The sequence below is a fragment of the Pogoniulus pusillus genome, chromosome 20 (genome assembly GCF_015220805.1).
Source record: "Pogoniulus pusillus isolate bPogPus1 chromosome 20, bPogPus1.pri, whole genome shotgun sequence".
In the NCBI taxonomy this organism is placed as follows: domain Eukaryota; kingdom Metazoa; phylum Chordata; class Aves; order Piciformes; family Lybiidae; genus Pogoniulus; species Pogoniulus pusillus.
Window position 1 is genome coordinate 16,771,719 of NC_087283.1, and position 27,078 is coordinate 16,798,796.

The 27,078-nt window shown below is 37.9% G+C and overlaps 1 protein-coding gene across 1 annotated transcript in view; it reads right to left on the minus strand.

Moving 5' to 3' along the window:
- Positions 1–27,078, minus strand: part of TOX3 (TOX high mobility group box family member 3) — a 73,261-nt gene that overhangs the window by 14,010 nt on the left and 32,173 nt on the right. The window contains 4 exon segments of the mRNA XM_064160370.1: positions 6,261–6,292; positions 6,295–6,517; positions 10,363–10,389; positions 10,391–10,429. Of these exon segments, the coding sequence (XP_064016440.1) occupies positions 6,261–6,292; positions 6,295–6,517; positions 10,363–10,389; positions 10,391–10,429 (321 nt within the window).

Genomic DNA, 27,078 nt, shown 5'->3' on the forward strand with positions numbered 1-27,078 from the left:
TGTGTCTGCATCGATGAGAAAGGAGGGAAGAGCATGTCTCGCAGAAAAATGACTATATTATCCAAGCTCAGTGTTACAATGTCACCGAGGACATGAAACCTACACACTATTAACACCCTATTATTTAGTACATCATCAGGCTAGCACCGTCTTCACATCATGTTAAAAGCTGTAGCATGTAACTCCTGTGCAGAAGCCACTGCTGTCTGTTGTCTCCAGGGATTTCAGCCCATTGTCCTCCTTCCCTGAGACACTGAGAGCTGTGCACACACACACACTCCGAAAGGTAACTAAAAAAACCGTGCAGTTACATCATCAGTACACCCCCCCAAAATTATACAGTAATAGAAAAGAAAAAATAACTCTGTAAAGACCTGGAGATTCATCCATAAGCAAAGAAGATGACTAAGATCCATAGGCAGAAACCAGACTGTCCCTGTGCTGAGAGCAGGCACCTGAGCTGCAAAATCCCAGCTGAGTCCTAAAGGTCTAGTTTGACAAAGCTTCTGTCACCATCAGAACAGTTCTGTATATGGCCAAATATCACTGAGCATTGCTGATTTTGGTGTTACTTAATTTTGAGATTAATTTTTCTTATTGCAACAAATTATTCAAACTAGTGGTGATAATAGCTGCCACTTCTGCTGGGAGAGTCCTGTACAAACCAGATCAACACTGTTGCTTTAAAACTTGAGTTCAGTAATCTTCTTTACTAATCACATCACAAATAGATATAAGAAAACTCTGAAGATAATCTCTTTCTAGTAAGAAGAGCTGCTACTCCAATAAAAGAACAATTATAACTGTCAATTAGTTGCATGTTTTGTATTAAAGATGACAATAAACAGGTTCATAACAATAACAAGGGCTTGTTTTAATAGACCGTACCAAGCATTAAACACATTAATGACCCATGAAGTAACTGTTTCATCTGTAACACACTAAACAACACTGCTGTAAGACTGCATTAATTGAAAACCTACTCCATTCTCTCCAGATAGGAGATTGCAGGCTGGGTATTAACAGAGAGATTTATAAATAAGTTTGTTTTTTTTTGAAGAAAATGAAAGATAGAAACTAGAAGCATGCAGTCAGGTGAGCAGCAAAAGAACTGCATTTGCCTAATTTGAAAGCAATTTTTTTTAGCTTTCATTCTCGGAATCATCTGCTAATCTATTAATTGAAAGTTAATGAGTAAATTGGGAATTTAAATTACTAAAAAATACTTAGACATTTAAGTAAAAAGCATTGCTGTTCCAAAGCATTAATGAAATTTCTGTTGCATGCTGTCTTGTACCAGCTCAAATTTTCAGCACAGCTCTTTAAAGCCACATCATTGAGCAGTTTATTTAAAAGCCTCTTCCTGAAAGAAAAGCAGTAGTCACCATCATGACTTTGATTTAAGCACAGTGCCACTCCTAAGTAGCAATGTAATTAAAGATGAGTGTATTCCTTTATGAATTAGCCTTATCCATGCAGAATTCTGAATGCACTGACAGCACTGCAACAATTATAAAATACAAACAGGCTCAAATGTTCATCAAATAGGAAACACATTTTCTCTAGCAGCATAAGTAATATGGAGAGCAATAAATGTAAAATTATCAGTCTGGTTTTGTAACATCTGTACTTTTTTAAATAAAGGAAAAAATCAGACTGAAAAGAGACAATTATTTTACTGTCTGTTTCTTAGATATCAGAAAGAGAATTTTGAAATTCATCAAAGCTAACCTTCTGTTATGTACAACAGGCTAAGCTGAAAAGAATGTTAACAAGTTCAATTTTCATTCAATCAGCACTACTGCTCTCTGAAATGTTTCATTGCAGGAAAGAAATAAAAATAATCTATATGGTAATTATGAGGATGAATCCCCCAGTAACTTTCAGCTACATGAAAGGTCAGTTCTATTCAAGATATTTTATCAGTCCCCTGCACATACTCCTGTCCTGTCATTTTAAATCTGAACAGCATTTTATTTTCCCATTTACAGCTACCTGCAGAATTAAGTACTTAAGCCAAATAAGAAAAAAAAAAAAAAAAAGGGAAGGGGAAAAAAAAAGAAGAAGAAATGTTGAATGCTGGCAAAGGCTATAATAGCATGGAGATAAATCGTTCAGCTGCTCTCTCTCAAGCCTCTGGGCTGCAGATTTTTCTTCTCCTGGTGCACTGTGGGTATTCAAAACTTGTTTCAACATGATTTCATTTCATTTCAGGCACTGCCTGAGAAAACTAAATTACAGAATCAATCATACAGAAGGTCAGAGTGAGACTTCATTACAAGTATTGCATGCTTGCATGAATATCTTTCATTTATGACTGACCCAATATGTCACAATAGCTGTCTAGTAAAAATAATCCACTTTCTGAAATTGATGTACTACTGATGTCAATGCTACTCAGCAGGCTGGGCAGATTATAGAGAGGTGTTAAAAAAAGGAACCCTCAGGAGCACAAGTTGTAGTTTTATAGAATTGCCACAGTTTGCAGATTAAAGTAATTTTTCTATGGGCAGCTCAACAAAACCCAGACCATTAATATAAAATATTGGATGTTGATTTTTAATGAGGATATTGCTGTTGATTCCCACATATTTATATTCAACCATTTATAAGGATAATATTTCATCGTGTAAATCCATGCATCCTTTGAAGTTAAATGTACACCAACACTCCATTAGCAGTGACTCATTTTTGAGCATGAGGGCTTTATTTGCATGTTATTTAAATATTAAAATTAACCAAGCTGCATCCATTTTATCTCCTTCATTTGTTGCCTTTGTCTGGTTTTAAATGTAGAAGAATGATGTTGAGTAAGATAAATGCATTGTGTTTATTGCCCATAATAACTAAGTTCATCAGCACAGTGACAAATTGTCACTCTTTCCATTGGATATGGACCTCGATAGTATGAGCAGTTAACTCATCCATACCATCTTTTAGTAACTTCTAGGTCACATTTATGCTGAGGATAAATTTCTTTCCTGCACTGTGAATTATTTTTTCGCTATAAGAAGACACAAAAAATACATTGAGAGAAAAAATATTTCTTTTTGGTCTCCCTGTGAGAAATATGTGAGTACTTGCAGAAGTATTACAAGGTAGCCAGTCAACTCCATATACCCTAAGGGGAGACATAGGAAAACCTTGACATAACCTATTTTTAACCATGCCTCTGGCGATTCTGCATTCAAGTTTATAGGTGAACATGTCAGGTAGTACATAGGAAAAAAAAAAGCCAAAGACACACAGTATTAATCATAATTCTGTCCAAGCCCATTTTGTTTTCTCAACATTTGTGATTTAAAATCTCATGACATTTCTTCAAGGTGAAATTCTTCTACTGGACTTTTCAACAGGCTAGCGTTGTATTTATCTAAATTAAATATTGCTTATAGTAAAGCCATCCAATGCTTCACAACATAACCAATAAACTCCATATTAAAATAATTGAAGTTTGCACTCAGCTAAAGCAGCTTTAGTGACAAGCAATGCACTATTAATACAGCCTTTAAATAAGACTATCCCAGTATCGCTGGATAAGAACATTGTTCTGTAAGTGTATACGAACATCATAATTATTTTACAACCCCATCTTTAGTTCTTTCAGATATAGTAAATTCAATTGACCATGAAATGAAATTTCATAGTCAAAATGCCTCCTTTACATTTTTTTTATTGCTGCCATAAAGTTTTTATAGCTCCAAGGCAAGGTAATTCATGAAATGTCTAATTTAAAGATGAATTCTAATATTATTAATAAATATTTACCAGTTTAATAAAGTGCACATTTTTCACATAAAATATGATACAATGTTTTCATTTCTATTTTTGAAATACAGATTAACTGCTGGAAAATTTTAGTACTCAGGAGAGCTATGTGAGTTCAGGGGAAACCTATGCAAGGACCCTCTGTTAATGCTTTTAAATTTCCTGAAGCTACCCAGCATTTATGAGCAGAAGAGAAAAAGACTATTGACTGAAATACAATGGTGGGGGCCACTCCATCTCACAGGATAAAACAAATCAGGCAGTTGTGGGGAAGTACCTGCCACACAAACCTCCCTGTGTGGCTCATCCTTATCAAATCATGAAATTCTTCATGAACTTTCTGCAGCAAAACTCACTCAAGTTCCCAACCCACAGCACTGTCAATCAGCCTAAAAAATGCTGGGCTACAGGGATACGAAGGCGTGAGCTTCTCTAGATCTTCTCTTTGACCTCTAGAGGAGCAAATGCTTACCACTGAAATCCATGTAAACTATGCCATTAATTTATGCATTGCATAGCCTAGAAAAAAAGGAAACTTCTCATCCAGTGCAAGAATAGGTGAGAGAAGAGATTGCTAACGAGGAGGATCTTCTAGTTGGACATGTTAAGCTAACCACATTTACTGACAAAAGAATCACACTCAGTGAAAGAATGCATCATCTCAATAACATTGAGGGAATACCCACACACAACGCAACACTGACCTCCTTCAGGACATTTATTACTTTTCCTGAGCAAATTCCATTGTATTCTGTATACACATGCTACATTACTTTGGATTTCAGGCACAACATTCCTGACTCAGATTTTATTCATCTGATCTTTCTTTAGTAGCCACCCAGCATGTCTAGTGTGTACACAATCCCCATTCAGAAGGAGATCTGAAAGTATCATAACCTTCAAGGTCTGTTTTAGACAGTCCCTGCTTTGTTTATATGAAATTACTGAATTCTGCACCTCCTCAACAGTGAGCAGTTTGTGTGTAATTCTGTATTAATGCTAGCTACTCTTTGTGACCTCCAAGGAAATATTAACATTTGCAATGCAGCCAGCAGCCTGCAAAATTCCAGAGAAATATTTGCTGTGTGTTGATTTGTAAATCTTTAATTAAATTTTGCTTGCCAGAATAATAAACAAGCAGAAAAGATTTACATGAAATCATAATATGACAACACAATGACCTTACCAGAGTCCAGCAGTAAATCTGTATGTTCTCTACACTAAGTTTAGCTAAAGGTCCCATATAAAAGAGTTAATAAAAAAATAATACAGTTGATGTAAAATGTCTGTTCAAGATAAACACTTCATCTTCAATATGCAGCATCAGAACTAATTCTAATTGTAACCACAGAGTTCAAAGTGCTTACCATGACAAACTGACCTAAAGCTGTGTCTCATCACCACAAGTACAAATGTTACTGCACAAGGCTAAGTGAAACCCAAGCTGGGAGATCCCCAAAGGTGAAGGGAAATGCCGTTAGAAAGTGGAAACTGCCCTACATAACCTTCTATTGACACCACAGCCATACACTGGGGGTATAGATTCTGGAGACGAGTCCACACAGCATTGGTTTTGATTTTTCTAATTAGCAGAATGATGACTGGAATTAGACGAACAGTTCTATCACTCAGCCTTTCCCCACATCCAGATTATCCCTCCCCATTCCAGAGGCCTTGGAAACAGCCCAACAACAGGAAAACAGGCCCATCTTGCCTTTTTGTCTATAATCAACAAGACCATTGGACCAAACAAAGATTTTATGGCCCTATATTTCCAAGTATGAGCAAGGTTCACTGATTTATGAATTAAAACAAACCAAAATGAAGCCCCTCCAATCCTTACAAACCATTAAGCCAATGAAATGTATTAGATTATAGGGAAAATATATGGGGTTTTACTGCTGCCTGGCTCTCTTTCTGAACTACTCTCAATATGGCACTTTCAGAATATCCTGATGGTTGTCAGATGTGGGTCCTGTACTTGAAACAGAGACATGTAATTCCTTTGAAGTGCTGTAGCTCACCCTGGCCAACACTGGTCTTTCAGCTCTTGATGCCAGTGTCGACTGTGACACACCTTTTTAACTTCTGACACCACTTGGGATTCACATGGTGTCAATGAATAGGGCCTTCTGAGTCCATTATCAAAATTCTGTGCTTATCAAGCCTGTTTCTTTACGAGATCTCTTTGCACAGTATAGAAATGCACTGTGCATTAACATCCTCCTTTACCCTCCCAAATCACTAATACTGTTAACCATTTGCCAACTGCCTTAGGGAACTGACTGATAGCATGTTTGCTATTTGCTGCTAACGCTGGTGACGTGTCACCGTTCATACAGAATTTGCGTGCCCCTGATACACAACACTGGCAAAGGCTTGGTCAGGCTACAATAACAACAAACCATACAGGCCTTCCGGGAGATCAGACCGATGACCCAAATATGCATCACTATACTTTGATAGGCAATATTTGACACAGAGCACCAGACCTACATGTGCAGTCCATTGCTATGGATGACACATCTTGCTCCACGAGATTTCGGGATATTGTAATAGAGGGAAGATCCAAGCTCTGCGGGGGAAACTGAGGTGTAAATTCATTTCCTTGTGCAGGCAGCTGGTCACCAGGCCCTGAAAGGGCCAGGAGTATATCTGTCATCCCCAGGGCAGGGTCTGACTCAGGTGGAGGGGTAATGGGTGGGATTTCAAACTCCTCATCCCCAAGGCTCGGCGTGTGAAAGGTCTGCTAGAAAAGGACAGGACAAGGTAAACCACGTTAGGGCACACTGCTCTCAGCAACCACCTTCAGAACTTGCAGCCCAAATCCTGTTCCTTTCTCAAAGGCAAATGCTACACACAACAAAATTGTCAAGTTTCCTACAGTGAAGAGGTTTGTGGATGATTGTGATTAAAAATTTAAGTCTCATTATCATACGGCTTTAATGGAGTATCAGTATTAACAGTTTTTTAATGCGTACTTAATTAGCAACATCTGTCTTTGTTGTTAGTCTGAATATCAGCTACATTGGATTTGGCTGTACAACAAATTGCCACTTTATTGATATGTTAGTAAAATAGCACAAACAGCTTACATTACTCTCACGCTTCATAAATACTGACAATTTCGTGGCACACACACCGCATGACTCAGCAATGACCATTTCACATCTTTTGTTGCCTTTTAATCCACTAGTAAACATGAAATACCGTAATTCTGGTCTTTATTTGCTTTTCTATCCCCAAAATACAAGGCACTCTTTCAAACAGGGGTTGTAATTTGGAGGAGAGACACGTATAAAAGCTTCCAGTGCTTTCTGAAGCAAGCCAGCTTTTGTTTGAACAGGTAGGTTTGTTACGAGCTGAACACCTGTTAAGATGCCTTGAGCAAAACATTTACTGCCAGTTATCTTCAGGTTTGTGCGTGTTTGTTACGTGTGCATGTGTCTGTCAAAGATAATCTTTATTCAAGTAGAGTCTGTATCTGGCTTCAACATTGCTGACTTTTATTTGGGAAACAAATGGAGCTATGCTTATTCAAATTTCTTGTGAGTTAAATGAACTTTCATATATTATTCAGGTCCAGTGCTACTTAATAATAGAAATTCAGTGCTTGAATTGGGGCCATTTTAAATGTACCAAATCAGGACTGTCTTGATCAATTGGGCATTGGCAATCCTAAAATAGGCACTTTTGTCTTGTTCTGGACATGCAAGGCTGCTCTGGGATTTGTTTGTTTGCATTAGTTCAGGATTTGAGTGGGGGGAGGCGGGAATTGTTTTATGTATTATTTACATTGTTTGAAAGAGTGACTTAATGCCAGTTAATTTAAAAATGACATGTTCAGTGAAAGATCTCATTAACTGCTGCAAATTGTCATCCTTCAAACTGTTAATGATGATATAAATTAATAACCGCTTGAGAGAAGATGGAAACTGAAAACACAGAAAAACCTTTGCTTGCATATAGAACCTGTCAGCTGTCATTATTGGTCTCACACCAGAAATGATGAGGTCCCAGATTGCTGCAGTCTGCAGTACCATCAGAGTCTGTTCTGACTCTGCCCATCTTGCTCGAACTGCAGGACTGCAACTTAATTCTGGATGTGAAAGCTGGGCCTGCATTAGAGAGACGTTTGACTTCCCTGCTGCTGTATTACAAAAGGTGTGAATTTTTCTTCCTGTGGACCCCATAGCTCAGAAACACAAAGGATGGATTGGCCAGAAGTGGCTGGGCTAATGAACATAACCCTATGGCTGCATTTGCAGTTATTTTGGCACTAATGTGGTCTAGTAAACAGATGCAACTGTAATTTGTGACTCATTGCTACCCCCCATTACTGCTTAATGGAATCTAACATATCACATTAACAATACGGATAAACACTCATTCTTGATATGTGGCATTTGGCTGTTTTCATTACCACTGTAATTAACACTTGAAATATTATTTCAATAAATATTTAAGGTGCTTTAGAATGGGTTTTAGTAATCATGACATAGAGACAGAAAACATAAAGCAATGTGTGGCTTCTAAGCCTCAATGTGTTCTAGGATTACACTCTACGGCATTATTTACAGGAATAAAATGGGCTTCTAGCTCAGCAGTGCTCAGGCTCAAATCATAGCAAGAACGGTACCTTCATGCTAATGTAAAACCCACTATAATTAAATATATTGTAATGCAGTAATTGCAAAGTTTAGGTTTCATGTTTTATGCGAACGCTAACACTTAATCATATTCTTATCCTTGTTCAAGCAAAAAGGGTTCAGTGCAATCAGTATCATTATACTACATTTGAACCTCTCTCTACTTGACATATTTATGAGATAGTAGTAATCATAATAACTGGATCTTTTTTTTCCTCAGCTAACAGAATAACTCTAGATCAGATGCATAAATAGGCAGCATGGCTAGATAATAATACAACATTTTACTTAGAAAAGCAGCATTCTTCTTAATGGTTGGATTGGTAAAAGTTAATTTAATTCTCACAACAACAACTTGTCCAAACATGTATATAGCATTTTTAAAAAACAAAACAACAATAGATCTAAGACTGAGGATAAAATAGCTGCCATCTAAGACAGAAAATCCCTTAGTGAAGCAGTTTCAAATTCAAATCACTGGGCTATTCAATCTGTAAAAAGAGGCGTAACAGTACACAATTTAGGATTGCTGAAAGGTGCTGTTATGACCAAAAGATGGTATAACCTTAGCAGTCACATTTTTGAAGTTATTAACTTTTCAAATATTTATATCTTACACGTTTTCAAAAAAAAAAAGTGTGTGGTTAAATGCACATCTGTACTGAAATGTTCAAAACATTTGTTCCTTTTGATAAAAATGCAAATCTGGAGAACTGTTGTATCAACATATAACAGCCAATGTCTGACACGGTTGAATTATCACAGCTGGAATTAAATTGTCTCTGAACAGCTGCTGGCAGCAGAGCTTTCATCAATGTTTGATTCAAATGTAGGAAAGAAATTCTACAGAAAGAAACATCATGTTGTCATTACAGATGGGGTTTGTGTTCATTATCACAAATAACACTGGAGCTAGTGCCAAACAATATTCCCCTATCTAAGCAGTCTTGCTGGGTAAAAGAGATGGTGACCACTGTATAAATGATTAATAAAATACAACTCTGAAATCTAGCCTTTGTATTTATTGTTACACCTTCCAGCTTGTTTTCTCCAAGACTGCTTTTTCAGAAGTGCACAAGAACACCTGTGACCAAATCACCACTGGCACTGTTTAAAGTCAAGGCTGCCCAGTTACTGAACCCCTTCGTCATGTTGGAAGATCACTTAAGGCATGTACCATATAGTGAATACTTATTTTCTGTTCTCCACACCGATATGCATGGTTACCAGATGGTGCAATCTTCTGGGTTCCAGTCTTCCTTTGGAATAACAGCTTCTATTTCTCAGGGGGTCTGAGCGAAAAGGTGTTTCCTGTGTGGAGCTGAGGTCAGTATTGGCATGTTGATAGTCTGATAGCTGGGCTGCAAGGCAGCCTCACTTGCAATGAATACACGAAGACTGCAACTGCCACACCTTCTCCTCTTTCCTGTTTTCCAAGGCAGTGATCAAACATGTCACCTCACCCAGCCAGCCTCCTATCAGCCCAGCCCCAGGGTTTGTTCTTGATCCTGGTCAGTTTCCTTCATACAGCACCCATGTCTTAGGCAACAAAGGTGGTGTTGTTCTAACTTACAACAGTACTAAAAACCCAAATTCAGTTATTTCTATCTATAAATGACACTAGCACACGAGCTAGTAATGGTTACTACTAAGCTGAACTTGGAAGTGTACACCTGTTGTGCTTTGTGTTTCCTCTGTTTATATTTTTTTTTCATACATAAAGCAGATTTGTTTCTATTGATATGCTATGTAAGTAACAGCCTTATGGCCAGCTAAATTGACTAGTAATGGAGAGCTGTCAGGTTATTTTCTTTCTCATTAAAGTCTTTATTTTGTGCTCATAAAACACACAGAAATTCAGCACTTCACTTTTCATCCATTCAGTCTGTTACTTATCACAGCAAACAGCAAAATACGAGCACAGATAAAAAAGAAAAACATTTACCTCATTTGCAGCAAGAAATGCATTGTTTGGCCTCTGCCATGTTCATGTAGCTGTTATTGTTTCCAAACTGAAAGAAAAATAAATATTTGCATTTTAATGCATCCCACGATAAACTTTCTTTACCCCATCACTAGCACAGAAAATGTTGAAAAAAGCACAACAAAACCCAAACCAACATACAGATAAAAATGTAATTTTGCAGCTGTTCTTTCAAGTCAGAACTAGATTGGATTCAGCACTGTTATTACATGCTCTGCATCCCCAGGTCTGTACATGGACAATATCCAAGTGTACAATCTCTTCAATCTTCTTTGCCAGTGTAGCAAAGCCACCCACAAACCTAGGAGTGATTTTGGAAATGAAACAATCATTAGAAAGAGACTATTCTCCAGAAAAGACATTTGGATTCTACTACATCTTTCCATGGTACATAATTATAGTATCCTGCCTTGAAATCTTCCCAGGGTGGACTGAATGCCACTTGCTGCCACTGAGGTGCAAGCCTGTCTTACACAGGACTGATCTGAAAGGATCCTCTCTGATGTCATAGAGTCATTTCCCCCAAATTCTCAAGCATGAGCATTTGCTTAAGGTAAAGGGTTGGACTTGATTGATCTGCGAGGTCTCTTCCAACCCTGATGATACTGTGATAATGTACTTTTTTCCCTTTTACAGACTGAGCATGGAAGAGAGGCTACCAGCATTTGCTTAATTGATACCTGGTGTGCCTCATCCCCTTATATGGCACTTCCAGGAGTCTTTCTAAATGTGCTCCTGGAGGAGGCTGGCATCTAGAGACCTCCCTTCATGAGGCAGATACTACACCTCTTCTGCAGCTACCACTAAAACATGACATCACAGGCTTCACATGTCTATTATCAGGCACAGTACATGCTGCAAAGTAAAAGACCAATGAGAGAAAACTCTCTGTGCTGTCCCTTCAGTGCCCTGACGTCTCTGCTGCCAAAGCCACACTAAGCATTTTTCCTGTAACTCGCATTTTTGAGTTCTGTAAAAGCACATTTTCTTCAGGAAGGGCTTTATCTTGCCAGACCTTGCTGGGCCTGTCCCCCTCAAAAGCATAACAGCATACACTACCAGCAGCAGCACGAGCTCTGCAACAGATGCTGAAGACCATGCACTTGCACAGACTGTTCTTTCCAACTCATAAACTGTTGTGCTTTAAGACCAGCCAGCTGAACCCCTCCTAAAGGAAAACTACTTTTTTCCAATTTTATGTCCTACAGCAGTACTTGGTGCCTAAGTGTTTTCAGCAGGGGAAGCATTTTTGACCTCCAGACATCTTCTGACCAGTTCCTCCAGCACCATGGAGCAGTGGAGAGGCCAAAGTGATGCTTTCAAGAAAAGCTCTTTTCCTAAAAGCTCCAGAAATCTATTTCTGAAAATAAGACTGCAAATTAAAAGGAGCTAAAAAAACCCAACCAAACAAACAAAAAACAAAGAAAAACTGAAAAAAAAACCAAGGGGGAAACTTTAATGAAAGGTGGTGAAAAAACCAAACATGGACACAAAGAAGTGGAGCCTCATGTACATGATGACCTTATTGATGAAAGAAGGAAGTCAGAAGACAATCCTGAGGATCAAGGAATATGTGATGAGATTTCTCATTCTGAAGTGTGAAATTCCATTTGTGTATTTAACGTGCTGAATCTCTCAACCTACAACACATGTTAAGCAACAGAGGCCTTAACGCAATACGTAGGCTGCCTCATAGCTACTAAAACTCTGTCATCCCCAGCTCTGCAGGTACTCAAGCAATGTCATCCATTTTTTAAAAGCCCAGATGTCACCCATTTTTTTCAGATTAAAAATTCAAAGTTGCACATTCACATTACTGTTTTGGCACATAAGGGTGTTTGGGGGGGGGGGATTTGTTGCACAAACCCACAGTACCTCAGCTCCACAGTGAGATTGACAGGATAGATTTTTTTTTTTTTCATGTGAGGTAGTGGTAAACTAAGAAGGACTTAGATGAAAAGCTCAAATGGCTCCAGCAGAGCTGTCTTTCTATTGTAAGAAGGAAAAAAAAGATTCAAGAAATAAAGTTTTCAAGTTCCTACCCAAGCACAAAGTTACAATAGGCCAAATACAGCTCCAACACTGGATACGTAAGTAGGAACAAACATTAATGAGTTTAGCATCCAAAGGGCTGCAGTGCCTCAAAACCAAAATGTAGCTTTTACCTTAAAGAGTAATATTCTACATTGTTTTGACCTGTCTGTATTCCTCACGCCACAGTTACTGCTGTTCTGATTGTTCTTTATCTCTGTTTGTTTGTTGTTCTGAAATAATGAAAAGGGAAAGTGACATTCAATTTAAGACTGTGGAAGTAAATGATGTAACCAGGAATGTCAAAGCTAAAAGTTACAAGCACATAGCCTTAGATGCACTCTGTTCTTGGGCTACAACATTTAAGGCCCTATTATGTATGACTCATACACAGGTTTTAGAACCTGGCATATTTAGGCTTTTGTTAGTATGGTTCATAATTAAGACTATTAAATTATTTTTTTGGTCACTGAATTAGAAATCCATTAAAGGCACACAACAATTATCAGTGAGTATTTCTAAGATTAAACTTCCTTATTATCTAACAGTACCTATAACAACAAAAGAAAATAAAATGGTTATTATCTTAAGGGCCTAAACAATTCAAAAAACAAATTAAGCTTAGAGTGAAATAAGAACTGGGTTAGAAATCCTCTTCTGAACAGTTAGTCTGCGAATGTAATTACTGAAGAAACTACAGCTAATCAGCTGTGAATTGTATCCATTAATTAGTATTTGCCCTGGAGAAATGAGAAAAATCAGTAACAATGTTAACACTGCAATGCACTGATGAGTACCGAAACACAGGGCCCTCAGCGTTTAGTCAAGCAGGTGGCTCCAATGGTCCAAGTAATTTAAAAAGCTCTCACCTGAAGTGCAGAGCTGGAATTATAAAGCACTTCTTGCATATCTTTGTATCTATATAAGGCTATAATTAATGGCTTTTAATTTAGAAAACACTGTTGTGATCAGCTGGGAACAGTTATAAATCATCCTAAATAGAACAAGGGGTTCTTGTCTATTTTAGGCAAATAATTTGGGAAACGTGTTTTTTTTTTGTGTGAAATGAGTCTCATTGCATTTATTTTCTAAAGGATTCCTTCCTCAGACCCCTCATAAACACACCTCAGAGCATTGCTAGAGTTGACAGCAGGCATTCACATTAAGGGCAGATGCAGTGATTTGGTCTGCCTAGGTATACCACTGTAGGGACCCACCTACTGGGGTTCCCTGGGACGAGAGCAAGAGTCCACCAATCTTTTTGGTTTGTGCTGGCATTCAGGTGCTTTGCAAATTGCTTAAACACAGCAATTAAATGGGTTTTACATAAACTTTTGCATGTAAAGATCTCAAGGCACACTCACTCTTTACAGTGAAATAAAATCTTGTTTCCTTTAGCAGCATATAATTGCAATACAATTACAATTTGTTTTCTTTGATTCCAGGAGTTCAATAAACTCCATCTTCGGTTTTCATAAATATATTAAGCCTAAGTACTGCAATTTGCTGCCAAAGCTTGCTGAAGCTCTTCTCTTAGCTATGACGACTAAACTTGGTGCCCTGTATCTAGCTCTATTCCTATCTTCTAGGAAATCTGTGGATTTGTAACGCTAAGGAAAAATTCATGCACTCTATTTCTTTCCCAATACATGCCCTGTTGAAGACCAAATCAACTGCGTGTCACTGTACAAAGCACCTATTTTAATAGATCAAACCTCCTAAGCTAAATATTATACCTACTAGCACATCTAGGGACCAGCCACTTGGAATCAGCAGAGCACAATGGTGCTTTGGTTTTCAAGCTACCCTTTGCACTCATCGGAGCTTAGAAATGGGTTGGTTATGAGAGCTGAACCCAATGAAGAGCTGTTCTAAGGAAAAAGTCTGCATGTTGCAGAAAGTCTTGGCAGTTTGTGATAAAAATTGGTGAATACATGTTTAGAGCCTGAATTCCTACTGGAAAAAACCTTCTGAAAAACCTCAAAAGGTTAAATAGCATACCACTGCCTGGGCTCTTCTTCAGCAGCAAGACATAAAACAAGCAAGAGAGAAGTTGACACCAAAAAACTATAGGATGAAAGCAGAATAACTTAAAGAAAAGACAACACGAGAAGCAAATAACTGGTTTTGAAGTTGTTACAGATAACAAAATTATGTTTTGATCATCCAGAAGTTAATGGAAATTTTGCTACTGGCTTTGAGGGAGAAATTATTTTTCTTACATGGTGTAGTCATTAATATTTGTTACAACTTTCTACATGCCTGTCTAAAAGTCAGCTTAGTTGTGATGCAACTCTAACACAAAAAATGCTGGAACTCACATCCACAATACCTTTCCTAAAGAGTGCAAATAGAGAATACATAAAAATTTAAAAGCAGGCATAGAGAAGCCCAGACTTTTATCTGAGTATCTCAATGGAATGAATATTAACTTACAAAACACTTTCATATACAACAGTAAAATTAGGTTTATCAGGCAAATATACTGGATCTTCTTTTATAATACTGCTACTTAACTTAACAGTGTAACCAAAGGAAGAAGAAAGCACTGGAAGGGTTACTGTTCCAGCACAGACTATCGCCAGAACCACAGAACATGAGTCTCACAAAAAAAAAATTCCAAGTATATCCAGGATATGAATGAAACACATTTTATCTTCCCGTAACTAATCCAGAAACTTCTATTTTGCTTGAAATGAGTAACTGCAATTCTTTACTCAAAGACTACCTATCATGTATCTGAGAACATATTTATTTATTTATTTATTTATTTATTTTAATTTAAAAAAAATCTCTATCCCAACCTTTACTCCAAAACAAAACTCAGGCTTATCTATGACATTAACAGTCCTTTTATAATTGTTAGTTAATATTTAGTCAAAACACATACTTTAGAGTTTCTCAGCATAGTATCCCTAGACAAAATTCCTGCTGGCCTGGTACTGAACTCCTGCCTGCAAAACTAGCTCTAAATTAGTTCTGCCACAGCTCTACATAACTGCTTGCATCTGTATTTTAGAGAGTTGTACATCCAAACTCCAACATTCCTGAAGACTGCTTACTGTCTGTTGAAAATGGCAGCCTCCAATGATCACACTTTCAGTATTTCTGCAATAAAATTAGAATCCATATTTTCGTAAAAATATGGCCATTGATACAATTATTTTATGGCATGAGTATGCTCAGAACTTTATCTAGAATAATATTTACTTATCTCTATTATGGCAAGGATCTCAGTTCTATCCTCATATTTGGCAAATTAAATCCTCTGAGGTTACACTATCCTTATGAGTAAAAAGAAAGGTAACGATCCCAAAAGATATAATTACAGACCAAAACTAAATTACTTTGCAGGTCTAAGTACTGTATCTTAATAATTTCAGCAAATAACATCTTCACTGCATTTGGGCAGATTTGATTTTGCTGCCTGACCAATAATTACAGCTCTGGCAAATACAATGTCTGATAAGGACATCAATTAAGAATGAGCATTGTGTTATCTAAAAAAAAAATATTCATCATGTTCACAGCCTGTCTGATTGAATGAAATGCCAAATTAAATTAATGGAGATTGCTAAGTCTAGCTGGCTGGTGGGGAACCATGCAGAAAGTGGGACAGCACAGACAATAAACTGTCTGTAATTAAAAGATGAGAAGCTGGACTAATGCTACTTCAGCCTGATTACTCCAAACAAAACAATATACACTAAAATTATTCTGGCAACGGAAATAGATGGAGTGGGAGGATGGTTGGGAGATGGGGCTTTATTCATTTTTTTCCTTTCATTACTATCAACTATCAACATCTATGTACAGCAGTGTCCTCAACAGATGTATTAAATTCAGTTGTTTTTTTTTCTCATCAGGAAGCAGAATTTATATCCTCAGTGAAAGCAAAAATAACAGCTGAGAATTCTCCAATCGTGCCTGTTCCAGATGTATATCCAGTTGATCTCTATAGAGGCTTTACTTTTAAGTACGATGTACTCATTGCAGGAGCAGAGTGTTCTTTTCTGGAAGAGCAAGTCCTTGCTGACACTTTCAATACTTCAGAAGCAGCAGGTGGTATTCATATAATTTCATAAAATATGAGTATTCTATATGAGTTTTGCTACTAGAAACAATGAGGCAGATTACAGCAGATGATTCATAGATATAACATCACTAAAGGTGTTAAGGATTTGCATTGTTGTAAGTGACAGAAGCACCCTTTAAAACCTGCAATTTAAACTTTGGAAATAATAAAGTAACCTTGTCTCAGAATGAATGCAAAATGGTATCCTTGATTTTGGCATGACATAGCTATTCACAGAAATTCCTGGACTCCTCTGGCAAGATGTTAACATTTTGGAAGAACCAGCACACACTGCCAGACTCAAGAAGTATTTTTTACCACAGACAACATGCAGCCCCTGTTGGTTAAGGATTGAGTCACAGAGTATAAGGAGAGTGAGACTTGGCCCAGATGCAGTTAAAAGGCTATTTGGGCCAGCCACTGCCCAAATGTTAGCAAGCAGACAGATATCCCAGTCACACCAAAGATCAAACCACTATGTGCATGTGTGCACACGGGTATGAACACACAGGCTGAGACCATGCTTTCCTCAGCAAAAGGTGCCATTTTTGAAGAAGGTGACAAAGAACAGGACCACCAGGGAACACACACTACTATACAGGCCACCTTTATACTTGGGCCTTGCCAATGACGCTTACAGCCAATTTACAATCAGTGACAAGGAACCGGCCGGATGGTCGCACACAGAGAGTGGTGATCAAGGGCACAACGTCCACCTGGAGAGCAGCAACAAGTGGCATCCATCAGGGGTCAGTGCTGTTTGACATCTCTGTCAGTGATATGGACAAAGGAATTGAGAGCACCCTTAGCAAGTTTGCAGACGACACCAAGCTGTGTGGCACAGCTGACTTGCTAGAGAGCAAGGATCCATCCAGAGGGACCTGGACGAGGTGGGCCAAGGCCAACCTCATGACATTCAACAAGGCCAAGCGTAAGGTCCTGCACCTGGGTCGGCACAATCCCAAGCACAGATACAGGCCGAGTGGCAAATGGCTGGAGAGAAGCCCTGAGGAAAAGGACCTGGGGGTCTGGGTGGATGAAAAGATCAACAGCGTGCACGTGCAGCCCAGACAGCAACTGTGTGCTGGGCCACAGCAAAAGAAGCATGGCCAGCAGGGCAAGGGAGGGGATTGTCCCCTTTTACTCTGCTCTCCTCAGACCCCACCTGGAGTACTGTGTGCAGTTCTAGGAGCCCCCAACACAGGAAGGACATGGAACTGTCCAGAGGAGGGCCACAAAGATGATCAGAGGGCTGCAGCACCTCTGCTAGGAGGACAGGCTACAAGAGCTGGGCCTCTTCAGCCTGGAGAAGAGAAGGCTTCGAGGAGACCTGTAGTGGCCTTCCAGTATCTGAAGAGGGCCTACAGGAAGGCCGGAGAGGGACTATTGACAAGGTCTTGTAATGACAGGACAAGGAGTAATGGGTTTAAACTGGAAGAGGGGAGATTAAAAGTAGGTATCAGCAAGAAGTTCTTTCCAGTGAGGGTGGTGAGACACTGGAAAGGGTTGCCCAGGAAGGCTGTGGATGCTCCCTCCCTGGAGGTGTTCAAGGCCAGGCTGGATGAGGCCTTGAGAGACCTGTTCTAGTGGGAGGTGTCCCTGCCTATGGCAGGAGGTTGGAACTGGATATCTTTGAAGTCCCTTCCAACCTAAACCATTCTATGATTCTGATTCTATGAAAAGACATGAAGAAAGCATCATGAGATGTGATGCTGAGAGACATGGTTTAGCATCAGACTTGGGAGAGTTAGATAATGGTTGGACTCAATGATCTTACAGTCTTTGCCCTATGATTACTGTAGGACAGTACAAAAGAATCGGTTTTCTGAGACAGATAATTCTTATTTTCAGCAGACAACATCTTCTAGAAGTAGGCTCTTTTCCTGCTAGGCTCCTTTTATAAATTGTTTTTAGGGAAGACCTCCATGTATGTGTGAAAAACTACCTGAGAAGCTTGGTGACTTTGACCACCAGAACTTACTATGTGACAGTTATTCCTCTTGATGTCTTCAGGATTCTCTGATACAGTAGCAGGATCCTGCAATCATTAGGAGGAAATGCAGGCCCCTTTGAAAACAGAGGATTTCCCACCAAAAAGCTTAATTTGCTTAAGAACACACAGCTAGGGAGCAACCAGCCAAGGGAAGACAGGAGTGCAAACTCTTCAGTTCAATGTACCTAAGTCTCCAATTTTGCAGTCACAACCCCAATGCTGAATTTTCAGGAAATGAATAATCTCATTGGTGGTTCATTAATTATTGATTTTGTATGCAAGTATCTGCATAACCACACATTTGAAAGTCTTTTAATATTTAAAATCTTTAAAGCCTTTAATTCAAGGGACAATTTAGATTTCAATTTTTGAGTCTTAAACATCTGCCACGTTGTTTTATATATGTTGATATACATGTGGCTATGCATGTGTGTGTATATATAGAGCGTGCAAAATAACACCTCAGTGGGCTAAAATACTTGAGCATGATTCTAAAGAAAAAGACATTTCTATTTCATTCATATATCCTCCAATCTCCATCAGACACACTCTTTGCAGATAGCACAGATTTAAAAGTTTTAGAAAAGCAATTAGAATGAAAACATTTGAAGCTACTCTAAGAAAGCTTTCAGCCAGCAAATCAAAACTTCAGCAATAACAATAACAAGCACTGACTTAATCTCTGTAATTCCAGCCAAACTCTTTAATATGAGCTCCTTCAGTGAATTCCACAGCCAAAAGCAGTAACTGAACGATATTTTTCAAAGTGTGATACTGTGCAAGCCTTAGGAACAGTAATGAAAGGAATATTTAATGATCTCATGTTAGACATTTTCAGATCTCTTAAGAAGGATACAGTCTATAGAAGTTTTTATATGCAAGAAACAACTTTGTATGAATATGCACAGTGTTATAATTTTGTTGACTGACAGTCAAGGCAATTCAACACATGCCAAAATTTTAATGCTACTTATTTCCACATTCAAATGTATAAATATTAAAAGGTGGTCCAAAGTGCAGTCCCAGTTTTAATATTTATACAAGATTAAAGCATTATAAAATTAGGCTGAATCTTGAAAGTTCTTTTCAAAACAAACATACCAAATATTTTGCTGTCCCATGTTCAAAAAGTTTCAATTTACCATTTTGGCTCTTTGTTGACAGGAATGGATTTTCAATTCTGCCCACCCTGCCTTCAAAGGCAGTAAAAGGGAGAAATCAAACATGGACACTGGACTCTTCATTCACTTACATATACTATGACTAATTTTCTCCGATACAAGGCTAACACACTTAATAAACTTATGCTAACCCACTAAGTTTCACATAAAAAAAGACTCCAGAAGACCTACAGATGTTACTTCAGAGAGTTCTGAAGTACCTTTACTATCATCACAGCCTGTTGTTGCCTGAAGCTTAAAATATTGGAAAAGATAAATACCTTCATTAGCAAATCCACGGAGAGGCCACTATAGTTTAAGTATTCGTTTAAAAATGAGAATATTTAAAGAACAGATTTTCTTTCTTCATTTTCTAATCTACAGATGTTTGTGGTAATGAACTACAAAATTACTCTTGTGATCATTCTCATAAGCATATACTTGTTGCTGGAGTAAACCAGATTAGACATGAATGTCATGGAGGGAATATATTGCTAGCATACAGAAAGAACTTACTTATACAGCTATATATGTATTCCTCTACAACTCTGGCACTTTATATTTCACATGAGAAAGGTCTTCTCAGATATGCAATTTGGTAGCATCCATTCAACATACGCATTTCACAAGTTGATTTTTTCTAAGCAGCTCAAATTAAACATAGACCTTATTTCTGATGACATCAGAGGACAGATGATCATTAAACTTTGTTTTTTCACAACTGCTCTAAAGAACTGAAGCAAAGGTAAAGCACTCTTACTCTCTTTCTACATGCAGCCTTTAGAGAATGTGAAAACATCTCTGTTCTCCATCACATTTACCAAATGGGAGAAGATCAAGAGCCTCTCAGAGTGGCCTCAACACATACATGTGGGTCCTGCAAGATAACTTGCAAGACTCAAGCCAAGTATGTGGACTTGATTTTGGTGCTGCCCCTCCAAGCTACCTTCTCATGTCCATCTGAGTGGTGACAGGAGCTCCAATGCCGGCATCTGGTGCCATGACTGGAGGTTGCAGCTTGTGGTTTGCTGGGGGACAAGAGTCCTCCAGCGTCTGCAGGACAACGGAAGCCAACAAGGTCCTGAGGGTCTTTCTTTAACACCCCCTCAGTAGGCAAATAAGACAACAACTCTACACCTGTTTGAGTATCCTTTCACACTCAATGACTTAACTGCTTTAAGGTACACTTTTATAGTTGTTTTTTTCAGGGGGAAAAGTACATAAATACAGAACTGTTTTCACCATATGAATGTTCCTGCTTCACCTTGGTCTTCAAGGCATTAAGTTCATGCAACCAAGGTGTTAATCACGTCAACATCTCTCCCTTCCTCCCCCCCAATTATTTTATATAAACTTAAGCATTGAGTCTAAGTATTACTTAACATAATGACAGCATTTTATTTTTAGAATCCCAAGAAATACTTTTGTATCATTATATTCAAGATTACCGTAACATTTTCTCACACAAATTTCAAGTGATGTGATTATACAGCAATTGGGCTGTAAGTAGCTTTTCTTACAATCTTACATCAAATTTAACTCGCTCCAGTAAAAACTGCAAATTCCATTACAGACTGTGATTCAGCTCTACTACACTAGCAAGTTATATCAAGTTTTAAATGTAAAGTTGATAAAGAAACGGTGAAGCAAATGCTGACACTTGAGAATAATCATAATGGAGGATCAGCCAAGATATTTCCAGGCTAAAATCAGTACGTGCATAAAATCTTCAGTATCTCAGCTCTTAGTCAAGCTGATACCATGGGTTCCTGTGATTATTTCTGAAATTAAACATGATCCACTTCAGAAATACAAATCATAATAATGTTGAAAAATAGCATTTTTTTCCTAAGACTTATTCAACTCTACTTCATTATATGCAGGCTGTTGTACAAGGCAGGTCAAGACCAGTTTGTAGGATGTAGCTCTGCTCTCATTACACACATATGGAATGAGAAACAGAAAATCCACCAACTCCAGTGCCAGAGTCAGTGATGGTTACTTCCAACCACAGCTCTACGATGAAGCATGCAATAGGGAATGTCCTTCTGCATTTGGAAGCACAGATGATGTTGAAAGATTTCCTAAGGTAAACTTATAGGAACAAGAGTTGCAGAAGAAAAAGACTGACAGGCACAAGATTCAGGAATTTTCTTCAGGCAAAGATGTTTTCCAGTCTGTAAAACCTTTGTTTGTCAATATATATCATATGATTACAGATGCATTTTGGTCACAGGCACAAAAGACCAATCCCTCCTGTTTCTTTATCCTGCATCAACCTTAAACCTGGAGGATTTCTCCACTATCTTTATCTGAGGCTGGATTACAAATCCCACAGCAGGGAGGCCTCTGGAGAGTCTTCAGCAACAACTAACTTTATTTAAACATGCAAGATTGAATTGGATGCAATGCTCTGCAATAACAGTAGAGCAGAATTAAATTTTAGAGTGGAATAATCCCTCATGTTATCTTGTATTCCTAATTTATGCCACTGAGACTAATCAGGCTTAATTTATCTATCTTTAGCTTCCCACCGCTTCATTCCAACCTAAGGGCAACATTTTGGGCAGAAGAAACTTTATTTTGTAGGTGAGTAACCTACTTTAATTGCATTTCTATCCATTACTACAGTCTAGCATTTTCTTCTCTTAATTGGGTCACTGTATTTCTTCTTGTAAGTGGGCACAGAAATTACTTCTGATATTGATTGCAGCCCCTGAGGTTCTACTGAGAGTTGAGGACACACAAAGCTACACAGCAAATTCCATTTATGACAAGTGAAATGAAGTCTCACTCAAGCCCTTCGCTCCCAGTAATAAAAACCTACAAAACCCCTAATGTTAAAACATTGACATTTTCTGTTAAGGAAGCTAATGCAAATCACAAAAACTCAGGTTGCTCTGTCTATAATCTTATTTCAAATGCAACCTGACCAATTGCTTCACACATACAGAGCTGCAAATGTCTAGCACCAGGAAAGCCAAGCCTCTTCAGGAGATCTTGAGCACTAGTGTTTTGAAATACTAATAACTAATTAGCATTAGAATTAAGTGCATATTAAAAAGCATGCCAGGCATCTCAGTAATGTAATTACTTCTCATATTTTTCAGATGACATAGAAAAAACAATGTTTTTTTAGGACAGGGATAAAAATGGTACTAAAAGCCTCTTTGAATAGTCAAGTATTACCCTTCTTGTCTTGATACAAGCAAGCCTGAGCTCCGATTCACACAAATTCTTAAGTTTCTTATCTTGAAATATAGGAGACGTCAGCTTTTGGTGGCATTTCATCTGCCAAGCTGTTCCACAGCTCTGAAAATATTCTCCTCATTTAGTGGACTGAGACAATTCAGTGTCTTGTGCTATTCACACCAAAGATACGCAAGAAGCTGAATACTTCTTAGTTTAATTTAAAATGAGCAGATTTAGCTTTAGTGTGAATTCAAACTAGAGATATGAATTAGCAGCAATTTCTCTAATTATTTGTCTGAAGGTTCAGACACTGTGCAAGATATTCCTAGGAATACCTGTTAATTACAAGCCAGATTTATAACTGGAGGTCAAATGGGAGAAGTCATAAGCTTGTATTCATATAGCAATCTTCAAGTTTCCCTTATCATCTGAGGGCACAATGATGCTCTGAGCTCTGCAGAAACATTTGTTTCATGTGTCTCTAAGACAGTATTTTTCATAGAGAAACCATTCTGACAGAACCAAATCATTTTCTCTACCATAACTGCATGCTTCTGGCAAGGCAGCTGGCTTCTAGAACTAGCTGCAAACTACTGGGAGTTCTCTCATTTTTATATCTTGAACCTTCTATTATTCCATCCCACATTTAGAACAGAAAATTCTCCACATCAGAAATCTTTCCATAGTACAAGTGAGACTTGGACTTAGTGCACTTTCAATAATTCCTATACATTTGAGAGTTTTGTCCAAATACCCAGGGCTAAAGCTGCCTTTAGACAAGTTCTGTGGCACAGAGAGATGAAGTTTATGTGACAGCAAAGTTCTATACCAGTTAAGAACTACTAATTCCGTGCCCACTTCTGATGAGCAAGTGAAATGATGCAAAACCATACAGGGAAACAAGAAACATAAAAATTGCTTTATATGGTTAAAGTAAGAACAAATCACAGGAAATCCATATTCATTGTTCACAAAATTGGCAAGATTCTGCTGTGAGCTGGCTCAGTAACCTATCTCCTTCAGAGACACAGAACGGTGGTCAGTTTATATCACAGCACTCCAATTTCAATAATGGATTTTCTTATTATCAGAATCTAAAAATGGCAATTTCACATATTTCCCTCATGCCAGAAGTTCCCAGGGTCATCTAAATAGGATTGTCAACATTTAGAATTAAGGAGATGTACAGCATCTCCAGGTTCCATAAAATGGTTATACGAAGGATTAGATTCCAGATCTTAGCAGCTGGAGCCAAAGCAAAGGACAGTCCAGCAACTCGAAGTCCTGAGATCAGCTCTCCCACCTAAAGCCATGTCATTAAGTGACCTCAAATTCTAAAGAAGATCTCACTGTACATCACATTTCAAACCTCCACCCACTTGACTGGTTGGTTATTTGCTCTATAATTCATTACAGCTTAGCTTACACTGATGCAACTGGTTTTGAGGACCCACAGCAAAAATGAAACTTCAAAGGATTTGGAGAAGTAGATAGAATTTAAATGTTCTTTTTCATCTGGGGAAGGAATGAGGAGTGGAGAAAGGTGCCCTTTAAGCTAGCTACAACCACCAATCTGGCACATCATGAGAACACACACTTATTTACCAACAGAAATGGCCACGTTTTCAGTAATCACCTTACTGGCTCCAGGGGAGTTCTTCAAAGAAGTCAGCTTTTACACAGAGCTGAATTATTACAAAACTGGCCTGAAAGGGACATGCTGACCACTCACAAATCTTATTTACTCATTAAAGTAACTCAGATATTCTGTGCACAATTCGCTTGTGACTCAGGAATAAAATGCACATGACCTATTGGCAGCAGTGATGATTTAGATTTATATAACCAGTAGATGAATTATGCTCTGCTGTTGTATGCTACTGAGAAGCTTAAGGGACAGAAGCAGGATCAGATCAGAGCAAGGGAAATTACACATGTAAGAGTTAAAGCTTAAAAGAAGAGGTCTGGCTTATATCAAGTTGACGCTTGAGATAAGAGGCTGCATTACAACAGGTTACAGTTGCAAAAATAATTTTGATTGGCATATCATTTATACTAACTACTGCTTGGAACCCACCCAGAATATGCAGTGTACTATAAACTGTTAGGAAGTATATCTGTACATTGTTCAATATTTACAGTGTGCTTTATTCCGTAAATCTATGACCTGGCAGAAAAATGCAGAGTATTAAAAAACAGTTCTGCTTTAAAAGAATCCCCTTTTCCTTACAAAAAGAGCTATTTCACTAACGGTAGCTTATAATTTTCTTCAGAAATGTTCACAGTGAAGCTAAATAAACTTTCAGTGGGAAAAATCTGATTGCTTTGTTCAGCTGCTCAAACAGATTTCTATCTCTGCTTATTTGCATATTTCTGAATATTCTCTTTCAGGCCCACACCATTTTTGTTAGCAAAATCAATTTTCTGTTGGACAAAAAGTGAGATTTGGTCTAATGATTTTAAGCTTTTAAATAAACATGAACTGAATGGTATAAAGAGCTCTCCCTTTAAGAAAAGATCCTTGCTGTTTGGAAAGAAAAGAATTCTTTGCATTCACAGATATCAATTGACAGCAACAGATTTTAACATGAAGTGAGAAAAAAAAATATACAAGGGCAAAACAAAAAGAGCTGCAACCTAATTATGTAGCTACAATACAGACTGGTGCCAAGTTTAATTTTTAAGGAAGGCTGTTCACACACACACACATATACGAAATGCAAGAAACATTAAACTGTAATATAAAAAGCTTTATTATCGATTTTCCAAAGCTGAAACAATACTCATGTTTCTGAATTGGTTTCCTCTGCACCTGAAGAGAAGGATGGTTCTACAATCCAACACTTCTGCAGAGTCCTTAGCAATCACCAACCCAACGCTATTTTTTCCCAGGTCTGTTCAGCTCTGCTAATAGTTATTGTTTGCACAACTGTAACTAAGTACATTACCAACTAGTTCTTCAATCTATATAAATTTAAGAAACACACATTGCCAAGGACTGACTCATATATCAGTCTATTATATGCTACAGAGCTGACTGTATTAAACAAATCATTTTCCCTACAGCTGAAGAATAGAAGCTATATACAGAGCAGAGGTTATTGTCTAATTTAAATCTTGGCTCCTTTCCCAGAGCTGTACAAGATTCCAATTTGTGGAAATGTTACTCTCTGCTACTGCCAAAAAGGCTACAGAAAATGGTATTGGGTGCCTTCCAGAAATATGTCTGCAAAATGCCAATCAACAAGTCACTAAAGATTAACAGTATGACTGTACCAAATTAATTTAAATTATAGAAACATATGGCTAGGATGTTTGCACTGCACTTAACACAACACCTGCTTCACAAACAGCTAAGTTTCCTTCCACAGTATAAAATAATACCTGTCAAACACCTTGAACCTGATTTTTATAAATGGAAAAAAAAATCATTTAATGAACAGTAACCAGGTCTACCACTACCAGCTACAGGCCACCATGTTGTAATGGTTAGATTCCTTATTTAAGATTTTACATCAACCCAGATTAAGTGGTAATTAGCAATAACAGAAACGAGCAGGGGAAAAAAAAAAAGACAGGAAAAAACACCTTTACATTCCACTTTGGAAATACAAATTTGTATGTTGATTTTGCTGAACTACTTCCATTCTTCTATCAACATTCGAATACAGTGTTAATTGTGTCTATGTTTTACATAAAGCTGACATTTTTAAGCAAAAGGCACTCTTGAAAGGCACTACAAGCTCATGAAAAGTTGAAAGATTAACAATTGCACACCAAAAGTCAAATGTTTTATGTTTCCTTGATTTTTTTTTCCACTGTTTTATAAAACTTCTTAATATATATGAGCATGCCATCAAATAAAAGAAAAAGATTAAAAATAATATCAATCAGTGACAGCCCTGGTAATATTTACACATTAGTGTATGCCATATTTCAGCTAAAGAGGAAGGGAGCTGTTTTATGTTTCTCTCCACTGCTTTTCTATTATTGCCTAGCTAATGGAAATACATCAAACAAATGTTCTACAAGAGCAATAAATATTAAAGTTGACCTATCCATCTGGAAGAAATGCGAACAATACTGCTCACTTTTAGCCCAAATATGACACTGATAAATGAAGCTGTGAGATTCCATCACACTTTCAGCAACCTGGGCTAAGCGCCCATCACGTGATCTCTGTACCAGCAATTTTCTCCATTCATCTTCATTAGGCAGTCACTTGA